General features: G+C 40.2%; 1 protein-coding gene across 1 annotated transcript; it reads right to left on the minus strand.

Annotated features, from left to right (window-relative positions):
- Positions 1-8,525: 8,525 nt before the first annotated feature.
- Positions 8,526-9,521, minus strand: LOC149217750 (uncharacterized). Its single transcript, XM_089390340.1, has one exon. The coding sequence runs from the start codon at positions 9,519-9,521 to the stop codon at positions 8,526-8,528; it is 996 nt and encodes a 331-aa protein (XP_089246466.1).
- Between the last annotated feature and the right edge of the window lie 6,584 nt (positions 9,522-16,105).

A 16,105-nucleotide genomic window follows, 5' to 3' on the forward strand; every position in this document is an offset into this window, starting at 1 on the left:
CTGGGTCGTGACATCCAACTATGTATCTAGTAGGATGGGTGAAGGTTGTGCTAGAAATGTCTATGATCAACTTCTAGAATTTTTTTATGAAAATTACGTTTGCAAAGCCTACCAACTCGTTATGTCCCTCAAGTTATGTCATGGTATGTTTCATATAGGTCTCACTTTCTATTTGAACCTGGTTGTTTCTACCCTTATACGGAAGCCATAAATGTGTCCAATCTTTGCTCAAAAGTAAACCATAGGCTTCAAGAATGTCCACAATAACAATGTTTATGCACTGGTGAACTCTATGGCCTGATGAAAAATCAACGATAACATTTTTAAGTTCACCAATGGCCTGGACAAATGATTTGTCTAGCTATATGATTTGTGCATCAATCTTTTCCCATTTAGCATTAATTTTCTTGGCAATAGATAATGGCATGACATTCATGGATGCACCAAAATTAACTAAACCATTATGGAAATTATAATTAAATATTTTGAATGATAAGAGAAACAAAGCGCACAGTGTGTTAGAATTTAGATTGATAACATTACCTACAGATTTGATAATATCGTGAGAGTTACTAGACATCACCTAAGAATAAAAAACTTCCTTAGTTATTGAAGAGTGTGATGAGATTGCTTGGATAGACAATTATCATTGTCTCGTTATCTTCAAGAGCTCAAAGATTTAAATATTAGCCCGAGATCTTTTCATATCTTCAACAATGTTGTAATTGATACTTTCAATCTTAACGGGTTGTGTTGACAGATCGGGTGGTGTAACATTGTTTGAAACTTTGGGAGTGGTGGACTTATTCTTATTGTTGGTGGAAGTGATCTTAGAAGGTGGAGCACTTTCTGACCTATTCTGTGAATTCTGAATTGAATTGGAAGATGGTAGAACCCTTTGCAACAATTTCTTCTTAAGTTCCTACTCAGAGATGGGTCCCTTGATCCTCAATTTATAATGGGCAGTTGATTTTTGGGGAGGATCTTCACTCACTGATGTTTCATTATCACTTTGCTTGTCACCATTGTATATAACACCAAAAATATTCACTAAGTGTCCAACACCTGAACTTTCACCAGTCGTGGTAAGTTCATTCTCTTCTTCACTCTGCTCAGGTTGTTCTTCCACTAATAAGGTGTCTACAAGATTAGTCATCATAGTGTTCATATAATGGTTCCACCATGGGCATGTTTTTTTCTGAATGCTTCTCTTGGTGAAAAGTACAAAAGTTGTCCATGCCCAAACTTTCGACATTGAACACCACATTATAACTTTGAGAAGATTTAGCTAGTTGAGAGTTGTTGTTTTTTTTAAAGAAAGGTAGCTTAAAATACTTGCCTATGGTGGTGGATTCCTCACTTAACCTCCTCTTTAATTATGATATTCCATTTGTGAGCAACTTCAAATACTTGGTCAATATTTCCATATCAAAAGAATCCTTCTCTTTAGCCTTAATGAATGAGGCTTGAGTTTTATTACCAGTTTCTTTAGAGTCTTTAGATTCATCAGGATCTTCAATGGCTCCACTTGATCGCAAGTCCTTTTCAACAATGATAGCTTCTGCAAATTTTAAGGCCAAAGTGTCCTTTGTAGCTCTTTTGACAAACACATAAATGTTGGTAAGGAAAATGTATAATAATATTTTGTGATAGAATCATGGGGTTGCACATCTGTGGAAAATTTGTTTAACAAACAGGAAAATATATTACTGAAATATTTTACTTTCTCCTTGTCCCCCACCTTAAGACTAATGCGTTCTTTTAACAACATGGCGGTATGTTTTTTTTTTAACATGATCGTCTACTCTTATATTATAAAAAACTGCTATAAGCAGGTGCTGTTACATGAGATGCAGAGAGGGGGGGGAAAGAAGTCCAAAATAGGCTCGCAGTCCTTGACTTCTAAGAGTTGAACTTGGAGAAAATAAGTTGAAATAGGTAACGGCTGTATTGCCGGACAAAGAGGCCAGCAAGAAGGCAAAATTTGCTTGACATATGACTGTTTACCAGAACTAATTTACCGAGTCTTCCACCTGGGGCTCCTTTTTGCTGGCCTTGGTAGATGCATCTGCTTGCATGCTCTGCGCGATAGTCTTTATGTGAGAAATGGCCTCCTCCAGGTGTTTGCATTTCTCCTTGAGGTTCTCTATCTCTGCCTTTTGCTTCTCTAGCTTCTTCCTCTTGGACCTGCTGTCTGCGTGGAAGTCATCTTTGAGATCATTGTGGTGTTTAACGAACCAAGCGATCATAAAGCAGTGTTCTTTACAGAGGGTGCATATATTGTTTCCCAGAACGCGGTCCAGCGGGTTCTCCTGCTTATCGTGGCCCTCCTGAGCTTCTTTCTGCTTTCTGTTCTCAGAGGGCTCTGCCATTTCTAAGTGAAGAGGAGTTAGACAACAAAGAAACTGAGAGTGGCACGATTTATACCTGAGGGCTGTAAAAGGAGCGAGCTCTTCGTGAATGCTTTGAGGACTGCCTCGCTTGATGCTGGAAGGCTGAATCCGAGAGTGAGGCAACAGGTGCTTGGGAGAACAAACGCACTGTTTGCTTCTGCTGCTGAGAATGACTAAGCTCCTCTCTAAACGCACTTCGTTCCAAGACTGATTCGGGTAAAACAAAGGAGTGTTGTGGCGGTCAGGAGAAGGGAGGTGGTTATAAAGAGGAGGGGGAGGCCAGCCATGATGAGAGATCGGATTATTTTTTTTTAAAAAGTCTGAGTGCGAATCCTGCTCAAGATCCCTGATGCAGTCGGTGTGGAGAGGTAGGGGACGTTTACCAGCATTCAGATGGAGAGGGGCACTGTTAGGCCCCTATACTACTAGTGTAACCCCTTATTGTTATTAGTATAACCCACTTATTATATTGATCTACCCATGTAGTGCCCATATTGTTACTATTGTGCCCCATAGAAGCCCACTATTGTTATTATTGTGCCCTTACATTATTATTGTTATGTCGGCTCTGGTTATGTTATAACCCCTTAGACTCCTATATATAGAAAGGAGGTCTTTTCATTTGTATCATCCAAGAATTGTTCATTTATGTAATGTAAAGGAGGTTTCCCCCTCGAAGAGGCTGAATTCTAAGGCGTTGATCTTTCTTTTCTATCTTTTCTTGAGCTGGTTTCATAACATTTGGTATCAGAGCTTTCGATTCTAGGGTTTCGCTGCTCCAAACAGGTCATCGTGGCATTTTCGCTATAACTTTTTTCTGTGATGTTTCAGAAGTCGCAAAAAAACCCCATTTGAGAAGAAATCGCGTTGAACCTTGGGTCCGAATTTCAGAGCTTTTCGCGCGATATTTTCGGAGATATGATCTGAGGAAGTTGGTCTTTTTGCAGACTCCTGAATTACACTCAAAACAGATGACCTGGGAAAAATCGTCATAACTTTCTTTCTGAGCATCGGATTGAAATTTCGTAAGAAGGTACAGAAAGAGGACGGACTGTAGTTTTCGTTTATATATTTTTTAGAGTCAAAGGTTGAAACAATGACACGTGGAACTTCATACAAGTTTTCTCTACTGAACTAGTCTATAATCAAGTCACTGTGGGAGATTGTGCATAACTCTTTCTTGGAGAACCCAATTTGGATCAGACTGGTGGCATTGGAAAGAGGACACAGAGGGCTACTACAGGTCACAATTTCAGAACTTAAAGATCCGAAAGTACAAAGTTACAATCGTTTCAAAGTAGAGCTTCTAAAATCAAGAAAAAGCAAGATGAGGAAGTTTGATGGCAAGGATCCGGTAAATTGGATACTTCAGATGGAGAAATATTTTGATATACATGGTGTACAATTGTTACAAAAGGTATGTATTGCATCTTCATATTTAGAACCAGATCAATATTTATGGTACAAAGGGCTTTGTTCTTGTAAACAACTTGTTACGTGGTCAATTTTCATGGAGGAAATGATAGCACATTATGAGGATACAAAGAGCAACACCTTCTTTAGAGCAACACCACAACAATTGGAAAGAGTAAAAGGGCTTTGTGACATAGTGGAAAGAAAAATTATGGAAACTAGGAAGTGTACCCCTCACAACTATAAAGATGGAATTGTTGTTTCTCCTAGCCTTCCACAACCTACAAGGGTTACACCACAACAATTGGAAGAAAAAAGAGAAAAAGGGCTTTGTTACAATTGTGATAGCAAATGCACTAAAGGTCATAGGTGTGCTGAGAAGAAATTATTTTACATAGAATATGAAGAGGAGGAAGAAAAGGATCAAGAAACATCAAAATAAGAGGATATACGCCAGGACACCAACCTAGAGAAAGAAGAAATGAATCAGACCATATCTTGTAAAGCATTGGCAAGAATTACCACTCCTCAAACTCTCAAGATAGAAGGACATATCAAGAAGAAAAAGGTGCAAGAAGTGAAAGATCACATCGAGAAAGAAGAAATTAATCCAACCATATCTTGTAATTCAATGGACAAAATTACCACTCCTCAAACTATCAAGATAGAAGGACACATCAAGAAGAAAAATGTTCAAGAAGTGAAAGATCACATCGAGCATCAAGAAATGAATCCGACCATATCTTGTAAAGGACTGGAAGAAATTACCACTCCTCAAAAGATAGAAGGACATATCAAGAAGAAAAAGGTTCAAGCAGAGAAAGATCGCATCGAGCATCAACAACAAGTTCTCCAACTTTTAAAGGATAACGCCACTTCGGTGCAAAATCAAACGAAACAACAGGTAGATCAACATCGTAGTGAAAAATGTTTTGATGTAGGTGATTAGGTATTTTTACTGCTACATCTCAAGCAAGCTATTTATGAGAAGGAAATGTTGGCAATACTACAAGCACTTAAAAAATGGCGACCTTACCGAATGGGAAGAATCTTCAAGGATCAGGATGTGGAAGCATTGTTTTGTGCTATTTATATTATCCAACCAGATTGGATAAACGAAGCAAGGGATGAATGGAAGAAGGACAAAGAAGTATGGCCACTTATTCAAAAGTTGCAAAAGATCCCAATTCAAGCAATATTGCCAGAAATTGAAGAGGAAGGAAAAATCATATTGGAACCTGGAGCAGTCACAGAAACAAGAACCTGACAGCTACGAAATCGATCAATTTCAGAGTATCTCATCAAGTGGAAGAACTTACCCGCTGAACAGAAGCATCAAGAACTACTCAAGCGTTGAGGACAACGCTTTTTGAAGGAGAGGGGCATGTTAGGCCCCTATACTACTAGTGTAACCCCTTATTGTTATTAGTATAACCCACTTATTATATTGATCTACCCATGTAGTGCCCATATTGTTACTATTGTGCCCCATAGAAGCCCACTATTGTTATTATTGTGCCCTTACATTATTATTGTTATGTCGGCTCTGGTTATGTTATAACCCCTTAGACTCCTATATATAGAAAGGAGGTCTTTTCATTTGTATCATCCAAGAATTGTTCATTTATGTAATGTAAAGGAGGTTTCCCCCTCGAAGAGGCTGAATTCTAAGGCGTTGATCTTTCTTTTCTATCTTTTCTTGAGCTGGTTTCATAACAGGCATGAGTGAAATGAGGGTACTTTGTACTGATTGCGAAGGGGCAGAGGAAGAAAAGCATGGCGGAGGGTGCGTGGTGGAGATCGAGAAGAGTGTGACTGCTGGAATGACTGGAGTGAGGACGGGTTCTGACGGTGCTGGTCAGATAGGCTATTTGACGGCTTAATCTACTACGGGATTGCCTTTTCATAGATCCTCTCATTCTCTCGAATTTGTCCTTGCTGTCTGCTGACAGCCTTAGTTGCTAGATGGTCTGCTTCTGTATTGTTTTCTCTTAGAATGTGTAAGAAGGTTGAGTCTCCCATGTGCCTGAGGTTGTCTTGAATCCTGGACTTGATATTGTTAAGGCCTTCCTTGATAAAATCTTTGCCTGTGACCATAGCGGCGATGATAATAGCCGAGTCCCCCAGTATTAATGCGTTCCTGATTCCCAATCTGAACAGTAATGAGGTACCCAGTAGGAGGCTGTAAGCTTCAGCTGCATTGTTGGAAGCATTCCCCAGACCCCATTCATATCTAAGAATGGTTTTCCCGTTATGATCTTTGATGATGCCCCCTGCTCCGGCTTTCCCCGGGTTGTTCTTCGAAGCACCGTCGAAGAGAAGAATAGGGCGCTTCTGGTTTAGGATCCACTGTTGAACCTCTTCCTTGGGTCCTCTGAGTTTCCAATTAGACCATTTCTTGTGGACTGTTGCCTGGGTAAGTTGATTTTGGTTGTGGTTGAAACTGAATTTATTATACCAGTCTCTCTCTTCTTGAAGCCAGCTCGTCTGATCTGGAAGAGCTATGTAGTTTGCACTAATGGATTCAGAGATGCTAGCGATTGTCTTTGCCAGAATACTAGCCATGATAGGCTTTTTATTATTGAATACATAGTTGTTTCTGGCTAGCCAGAGATGCCAGCAAAGGGTGGCAGGAATGCATTTCCACACTCGGATTAGATTGGGCTTACCTTGCCTGGAGAAGGGGTAGCTTTTTCTCCAATTTTTCTGAAGATTGGAGATCTGATCAAAGCTTTCTCGAGTTTCCATGGGGCTTATCACCTGTTTCAAGCAGCTTTGCGCTAAGGGGTAGAGTAAAAAAGTGTGTTGAATGGACTCCTCCTCTGCTCGACAGAAGCAGCATATCGAAGGGCCCTGAATTCCTCTTTTCCTTAAGTTCTCAGCTGTAAGTATTTTCCCTTTAAGGAGTGTCCAATTGAAATATTTCACTTTGGGGAGGCACTCTGACTTCCAGGCAGCTGTGTGAAGATTCCAATTTGCTGAAGGAGATAAGTTTTGTAGAGATTTGTATCCTTCTTTCACCGTGAAGTTCCCTCCACAGGAATCCCAGATATATCTATCTTCAGTCCCCATATTGGTTGGAGCAGAACCAGAGAGAGAAAGTTTAAGATTGAGCCATTGATCTCTGAGGTCGTGGGGGGTTTGAAGGTCCTTCCAGTCGAGCCATCTGTTGTGGTTCCACAAAGATATGTCAAACAAGGATGTTAACTTTCGTGCTTCCATCCAATTCTGCAGGGGTCGAAGGCCTTGGAGGAGGTTTCTCGGTTTTGAACCCATAATGTTGTCCGACCAAATCTTGGTGTCCTTTCCATTTCCTGGGAGTTTGGAGACATTTTCTTTAAAGTGAGGCAGAACTTTTTTGATAAGTCTCCACATCGGGGTGCAAGGCCTGTCTACAATTGATTCAGTGAGGATGTTAGAATTCGAACCTCTGAGATATTTTCGTTTTATGGCCTCCACCCACCACGATCCTTTGCCTGAGAGAATCTTCCAGATCAATTTGAGCCCCAGTGCTTGGTTTGAGAGATTTGGGATTTTGATGGAGAGCCCTCCTTTTTCATAAGGAAGAGTTACCTGATTCCACTTGACAAGGCTGAATTTCTTGGTCTCCTGTTTTCCTCCCTGCCAGAGAAAACTTCGCATGATGAGTTCCATGTGTTTATGAGTGCTGACCGGGGCCATGATGACTGCATACTGATAGATTGGGAGGGCTGAGAGGACAACCTTGATGAGAATTGTTCTGCCAGCTAAGTTGAGCCAAGAGACTCCCCAACCCTGAAGGAGGCCTCTCATCTTTTCAATGTGTTTTGTCCAGACTTCAGCCTTGACAGGTTCCTTAGCCAGAGGCAGTCCTAAGTAGGAGAAAGAGCTCCAATTCCTTTGCACTGGAATGTCCAAAATCAGGGATATTCTTTGTTGAATTTGAGGAGAAACATTCCATGTATATATCTTGCATTTCCTATTATTCAATTTACCCCCAGAGGCTGTTAGAAAAGCATCCAAAACTCTTTTAAATCTCCTTGCCATTAGGCTGGAGGCTCCCCCAATTAAGAGAGTGTCATCCGCGAAGAGCGAATGATTTATCTCTTTTATCCCTCTTTCTATGCAGATTCCCGTGATCTCTTTGTTGTTGCGAAGGTGTTCTAGATGGATACTCAAGGTCTCGGCCATGATGATGTATAGAAATGGAGATAGGGGGCAACCTTGTCTCAGCCCCCTAGAGCTTCTGAAATATTTGCTGGGACGACCATTAATCAAAGGGGCAGTCCAAGGGTTGGAGATGCACCCATTGATGATGCTGATGAAGTTGTTTGAGAACCCAATTTTTTTTAGTGCTGCTGTTAGGAAAGAGTGGTCCACACGGTCGAAGGCATTAGCCATATCAAGTTTGATTATCATTCCTCGCTCTCCTCTGTTAAGACTGCTATGGATGGCTTCTTGAATTAATATGACATTATCTGTTATTTGCCTGCTTGGAACGAAGCCCCCTTGGTTTTCGGATATTAAAAGGGGAAGGAATTTCTTGAGCCTGTTTGCCAGGATTTTTGTTATAATCTTGTAAGAGACATTGCACAAGGAAATGGGGCGAAACCTGTCAAACGAGAGGGGATTTGCTTCCTTGGGGATCAGAGCGATGTGTGAAGACTTGGTATTCTCTCCCAGCTTATGATTTCTAAAGGCATTCTTTATCATCCGCACAAAGTCTTTTTTGATTATTTCTCAGTGTTGTCGATAGAAGGCAACCGTGAATCCATCCGGACCCGGAGCCTTATCTTGCTGCATGCTGAATGTCGCTGCTCGGATTTCCTCTTCCGTGATGTCTTGGTCCAGCTCTTTATTGTGGTCCTCTGATAGTTTGCGCTCTATCGGACTGAGAAAGTCAGTGCTGTCTATTTGCTGGGGTACTGAGGAGAGGAGGGCCTTGAAGTGATTGTAAGCTGCATCTTTAATTTCTTCTTGATCCTTCATCTCTTTCCCATCGACCTCTATTTTATCGATTTGATTGCCAGCTCTCCTGAGTTTGATGTTGTTGTGAAAAAAAGTAGTATTCTTATCTCCGGCTTTCAGCCATAGACAACGGGATTTCAATCTTTGTTCCTCCTCCTCTACTCGATTTTGTCGATAGAGATCCCTATATAAATATTTTTCCTGCTCTAAGTCTTCATCTGAGTATTGAATGGTCTCTTTATCTTTATGCCACAGCTCCATCTTTGTGAGCAAGTCTGATTTTTTTTTCCTTTCAGCTATCGCTGCTTCCTTTGCCCACTGCTTAATGACTACACGGAGATGTTTTAGTTTTGTTTCCCAGACAAAATGAGGCGATCCAATTACTTCCTCAGCCCACTGATTTTGTATGAGGGCACGAAAGTCTTCTTGTAGATCCCAAATTTTATTGTATTTGAAGGGGAGTGGCCCCAGATTTCTATCTTTGACCAAATTGAGAATCACTGGCTTGTGGTCCGATGCTGAGGCGTGGATTAAGTGGCTCTTAATGGACTGAAAATTTTCTGCTATTCCTTCCTGAATTAAAAACCTGTCCAATCTCTCCTTAATATTATGAGAACCGGATCTTTTATTGCTCCATGTGTATTTTCCATTTGACAAAGGAGTGTCGATCAGGTTGTATGACTGTATAATGGATTCTAGCTTGTCACGTGAGGTGTCTGCATGATAATTTCCACCAAATTTTTCTTGCACATTTCTTATTACATTCATGTCTCCCCCAAGAATTATTCTACTGTTTTGGACAGAGAGGAGATCTGCGTCTATGGTGTTCCAGCAGCTGGCTTTGTCCCTGTAATGATTTGGAGCATATATGTTGTAGATATGAAAAACTTCCTGAGTGCCTTTATTTTTCAAATCTGTTCTTATCCACCAGTTGCAAAGTTGTGAGTTGATGATTTCCCAGTTGTTCTTGTTCCATATTGTTTCTATCCCTCCTGAGGCCCCGTCTGAGCCTATAGATAGACCTGTAAAATTTCTAAAGTGTTGAATTTGGTGATGAAAGTCCTGTTCGGTGATTTTGGTCTCCTGGATAAGGAGAAGGTCTGGCTGCTCCTGTTTTAACAAATCCTTGATTGCTTTCAGTTTTAAGGAAGAGCCCATCCCCCTACAATTCCAAGAGACCAAGATCATTATTTACCATTTTTTCGGTGGAATCCGGACTTCTCCTTTACCTTTTCTCCACTCCCTTTTAGCTTGCCTAAGTATGAGTCCATAGGTTTTTGTGTTCCCGTTGCCATCTCCTTTGCAGCTGTTTCATCTCTGAGTTCTTTGTTTGTCTTTCGACCAACTTTTCTCGGGGGGTCGGTTGGCTGATTGGCTTCTTTTGCTTTGTTCCTAGTGAGGATTCTTTCAATGGTGGGAGGGGGGGAGGGGGGAGGCCTCGAGCGGGGAGAGGCTGCCCGAGGGGATGGGGGAGGAGAAGTAGGATCTTCAGCGGACAATGATTCAAAAGGGTTGGAGGAAGAGGGGAAAGCTGAGTTAGAGGTAGGGGGCGGAGGGGGAAGGCTAGATTCCAGAGGGGTTTTGGTGATGTTTCCCTGGGTGGGGGAAGGCTTTTTTCTTTTGACATGTTCCCATGATCCCTCAGCATTTTCCTCATTATTCTCTACTTCATTAGCTTTTAACTTACTGCATCTATTTGCGAAATGGCCATACTCGTGACATACCTTACATTTGAAGGGGAGTTGTTCGTAATCCAGCTGTTGTATGTGCATCCATTGATCCACCTTTATCTTTATAGCTTCTGGCAGGCCTTTCCCTAGGTCCACTTCCACGCAGATCCTTGCGCATGCTTGCATGTTCTCCCTTGGTTCAGATCTATCAATGTATTTTCCAACTGCATTGCCTATTGCTTTTACTGATTCATCCCCCCAGCAGTGAAGCGGCAGGTGGGGGAGTCGAACCCATACTGGGACTGCGTTTGGGATATCCATTTCCGGATCGAAATTCGGGGTCCATCTATTCAAATAGAGTCCTCTTGTATCCATGAAGTAAGGTCCATTGCGGAAGATGAGGTTCTTGTCTTCTTTCGCCTCAAAGAGAAATGTGAAGTATCCACATCCGCAGAATCTGATGGCGATCTTTCCTTGGATCATTGTGCTCCAGTTGCGCTCGACCCATTTTTGGACTGATCTCGGGGAGGGCCAAAGGCCGGTGAACTGGCCTACAAGACCTCTTTCTGCCAGAGATATTGCAGATTTCCTTGGAAGGGCGGGAGGTAGATTAACTTCTGGGATTTCATCCAGTTTTTTGATGAACTTTGTTACTGAAGGGCGAGGTCTGTCATCTGAGGGTTCAGAGAAAAGGGAGGCAAAAATTTCTTCGTGGTTCTCTGATACTGGGGGAGGGGGGGCGGGCCCTGCCATTGCAGGCCCGCAGGGGCGACGAAGCAGCAAAATGGAAGGGGACTGGGTCCCCAAGGTCAGGGGCCTGCGAAAGGACAACATGGTGGTATTTTATCATCAACAAAATTTTCCAAAAATAACTTCTTAAACTCCCTCTAACTATGGATTGAATTGGACGAAAGACTATGATACCATATCAATGCTCTGCCTTCTAGAGTGTACAGAAAAATTCTACAAGCAACGTCATCAAAACATACCTCAAGCATTCATAAATTCCTGTAGAAATCATCGATATTATCTTCCACCTTTATCTTCTTATCTGGATCAAACTTTGAAAGAAACGTTTTTGGATGTATTAGCATTTTATGAATATTATCCAGAAGAGTGAGTGGCCCTTGGGCCATCCAATCCAAGTCTTGATCAAACATGTCTTCACCTTCTTCTTCTTCCTCATGCTCCAAATCAGAAGAGACTTCCCCATCCCCATTCAAATATATGTTATAATCATGTAGCTCTTCTTCCCTCGGCTTCTCTTCATCAAAAAACTAAAAATCTCCCTCGTCAACTTCTACTCCTTCCTCAATAGGTGGAATTTCCTCTTGTTGAACTATCTCTTCCTGAGATTCTGCTAACTCCTCAAGAATGGCGAAAACCAAATCTTCCATCGATGAAACCAATACACTAGTACAAGTTTTTTCTTTCTTTCTTGGATTATGAGGAAGATTGTGAGTAAAAGGAATTAGCCGAAGAGCTCTTGCAAACCAACGAGTAATGGTTTGAAGTGTCTGAAGTTCATCGTAAGTAACTTCAAAAGGTTTTTTCAGACCAGAATGAGATGACCCTCTTGCTTCCACAGTATGAGTTGGAATGGAACCCAATGTGTTACTGCCTTGAACGAAAGATGAATTGTTAGGATGGGATGAATTTTTCAGCCATAAAAAGTTGGTTTCCCTCCTTCTTGCGCCAGAATGTTGATGGTGCCAGAACCTACCAACATGCAAGAGGATCTCCCTGATGTGAAGTACCAATTAGAATGCACATTGTTTGGTATAGGAGCCCTTCTCGAAATAAGGCTCGGTTCCCATTATTCTTAAATATTTTCCTTGGTTGTGATGGTTATCACAAGAGAGTAATGTACATGTAATTTTGAATGAACAAGTGGGTATGCCTTGTGAAATTTTCAATTGTAGAATGTATCAAGGTCCTTTCACCGAAGGGAGACAAAACTGAGCCTTTAAGAGAAGAGTAATAATCCTAATCTAATGAAGACACACGAGCATATATATAAAAGAATCGTTAATCAACTAGAAAAATAGTTCACATAGCAACAAAAAACATTAAAACACATATGACACACATTCAATAAGATAAGCACCGAAGCTACCGAAACAGTTCAATTCCTTTAGTACAAAATAACAACATCATACACCGTAAACATTCAAAGAATAGTCTTACAACATTTATGATATGCACATGAAAGTGTGTCGACTCAATGAGCTTTAAGTATTAAGCGAAAGTTCCAAGATACATCAATATAACAAACAACAGTAGCTCCAATAGTCATTAGAGAAATTTTGAGGTAAAAAATAGACCTCAAATTAAAAATGTACAACCAAAATCAACTTTATAAGAACCAATAGAATTCAAGATTATGATGTCAACCATGGGGGGTGATTCATCATTTTTGGAGTAAAAAAGTAAAAATATTAAAAAATAAAGGAATAAAAAAACTATTTTTTCAACTCGTATTTTCAACTTATCACCCTATGGTTTTACTCAAATTTCGAGCAGGAGCACTCATTGGATGAAAAATTTAATTCCTCTTCCAAGGAGTACCCATGTTGCATACTTTCAATGGACCCTGCTACATGAATAATGATAAATACATGAAAAACATGATTGCAATCACATTTTTTTCATATATTTCTCATTTTTCGTGTAGGAGGGTCCAACAACATTGGTACTCTTTGGATAAGGAATTAAATTGTGTATATAATGAGTGCTCCCGCTCGAAATTTGAGTAAAATCATGGGGATATAAGTTGAAAAATTATTATTTTCTTTTTTCCCTCTAAATTTGGATGATGTAATCTAATCTTTTTTTTTTGTTTCCACTATTATTTTATAATATTCCATAGGAGGCCCATTTTAAACCTAAAAATTTCTCTAATGGGAGGGTTACAGCTGTCACTTTCTCTCCAAAAGAATTATCTTCCTCTCTAAAGCCTAGTAGGAGAAGCCAATGCCTAAAAAGTCCTTTACTTGAGCTAGGAGGGTGTATACCTAACAAATGAGGTGACTCTTCACCCCCCTTGTGACTCCTGGACTCCCCTTATGACTCTTGAGCTTCCATATAACTTTCGAATTTGCATGATACTCTTTGACTTCAACATGACTTTTCACATTCTATAGGTGACTCTTGGGCTTCCACTTTACATTACATTTCTCATATTATTGAAAATTGCATAATTACATCCATAAATTATGTGGCAAATGACAACTCATATGACACCTTGAAGTGACACCTTGAAAAGACATGACATGGACTTGATGATGATGTGAAAATGTCAATCCATGCTTCTTATTTTTATTTTTGTGTCTTCTTGAAATATGGTACATGCTCTTCCTCTTCTACCTCCATAAGGCTTGAAGGTAGGGAGTCGTTACTATGATCTTGATCTTCAAACTTCTGTCAAAATCTAATGTCCCTTCAGCTTCTTATTTAATGATCATCTTAGCTTTACAGCTTCATAAGTGTCTTCTAGCATAGTCTCCTTCTCCTTCTCTTCAACCATCATCCTGTCATATCAAGATATAGTACCTACAATTAGAAATAATTCGTGATAATAGTACATCAGTCTGAAAACCTCCTAGTTTAGCCTACTTCATGGAAATCACTAATTGAGCTAGAACTAGGTATTGGATAAGGAGGAAGGCTCAGGGATTGCATAGTGTGTGGTTCTAGAGGCAATGAGTGAAGTATTGATGCTTTCGAATACATAATGTATATCACTAGAGGCCCAAGAAACAAGACTGCACAATTAAAGGTCATAGTGAGGCAGAATTTCCCACTATGACTGCACAATGCATAATTCAGGAGAGAGATAGAGCCAGAGGATTACGCAGTTCAGGAAGGCAGGGAGATAAACTGCTACTTGTAGCTACACAATGCGCAGAAAGAGATTGATAGGGAGGCATGGTTGCACAACTCTGAAGGTCAAGAGGTTGTCTTTAGGCACTCTAACTACGCAATGAGAAATCCTTGGAGGCAGAGACTACAAATTTCATAGTTCCAGGAGGCAAGGGTGCATGCTTGAGGCTTGCAACTATGCAATGCGTAGATTAAGAGGGAAGAGTGAGCTCAGGTTGGTCAGGCATGGAACTTTCTAGAATTTGACTAAGTGTGGGAACAGTTAGAAAGGGATGACACCAAGGTTATAATTGAACATGATCACACACTTAGAACAATTAATGACACAACACTAAACACTCAACATGCAAAATCAACATGGTCCCCTTAATGCGACAGAAAAAAACACTCTCGTCCAAGTGCGACACTTAAGATACACTTTTTGACGACAATGATGACACTAGTATGACAGTGCATGAAAAATTGGGAAGGAGTCTAATACATGTCTCTATGATAAATAGGACCCATCAATACTATAGTGGCCTCTTATGACACACCATAACTTTTCTTTCACAAAGTGTGACACTTCCCATGCCAAAAGACGACACTTAGGTTTTCTCCAAAAGGGACTAGAAAACTTAGAGGATATACATGGGATGAATCTTACTACTAGAAATGACAACTTGTAAGGTCAAAGTAGGCTTCGAAATTTGGATGTAGGCCAAAATTTGGAGGGTGTTGTAGTAGTGACAACACGATGGTAGGCCGCATGTCCATGGAAGCTTAAGATTAAACATTTATAAATCCATTGAATGCATATGATACGAAAGATATGGAATATAAATCACTAGAAATAACCTAACCTAAAATGATAACAAATATGTTGATTTCAACATTTTGTAAAGGAAAAAAAATTAGTGTGCAATGCAACCTTCTTATCTCAAACATGGTCATTTGACATTCAGCGTCATGATCTATGAGGCAAGAAGGCACCCATGATGCATCATACTAACTTATTAGCTTAGCCTATACAACCTTAGGATACTAGAATGTTACAAACTTTTTGGAGTTATGTTTCAAGTACATACATGCTTAATGGATAAGAGACATCTTAACAAAGCATAAGCAAGGGTCTGAGAGGAGCATGAACATAATAAATTTTGTTGGAACATATTTAAAATTTAAGGAGTGTTACACCTTAATAGAGCCAAGAGCCACATTTATAGAGTTGGGGGAGGCTAGGCCAAGGGGGACTTGGTCCTTACCCCTAAGAGCAATTAGAAATTCCATGAGCTAGTGAGAAACATTCTCATGAATCATTGAACCCAGATTGAAAAATCCTAACTTCACGCGGTTTGAGCTAAGGAATCTCAAATAGCATGGAATCCCAAAATCCATAATGGTGAAACCATCTTCTAGAAGCATCCTTTTTCCATCACCTTTGCCATTATGAGTGATATGAGGTGCATTAATGACAGGGTAGTTGTGGAAATCATATCGAGGAAAAATGGGAGTGGGTGGTTCCCACGCCTTCTTCCTCTATTGAGTGGGGTTATGGCAAGTGTTCATTTACGCCATTTGTCCCCCCATATGGGGCTAACCATCACAAACATATAAAAGGAACAAAATCTCTCTTTGTCTAAGTATCAAAACTCTTCTAAATAAATTGACTTTAGTCATATTTATCCAATGAGAGAAGGAATGATTAAAGGACGTGACCTATAAAACAATTTATTGCAATTAATTTATTATGATTCACTAGAGAGCTTCAATTTTTTTTTTAAACCTATAATGACTAAGTATAGAGTTTAACTTTTAACC

This window comes from Pinus tabuliformis, chromosome 1_1, assembly GCF_031772625.1.
Source record: "Pinus tabuliformis cultivar Carrire ecotype Pingquan chromosome 1_1, CPIR1, whole genome shotgun sequence".
Classification (NCBI taxonomy): domain Eukaryota; kingdom Viridiplantae; phylum Streptophyta; class Pinopsida; order Pinales; family Pinaceae; genus Pinus; species Pinus tabuliformis.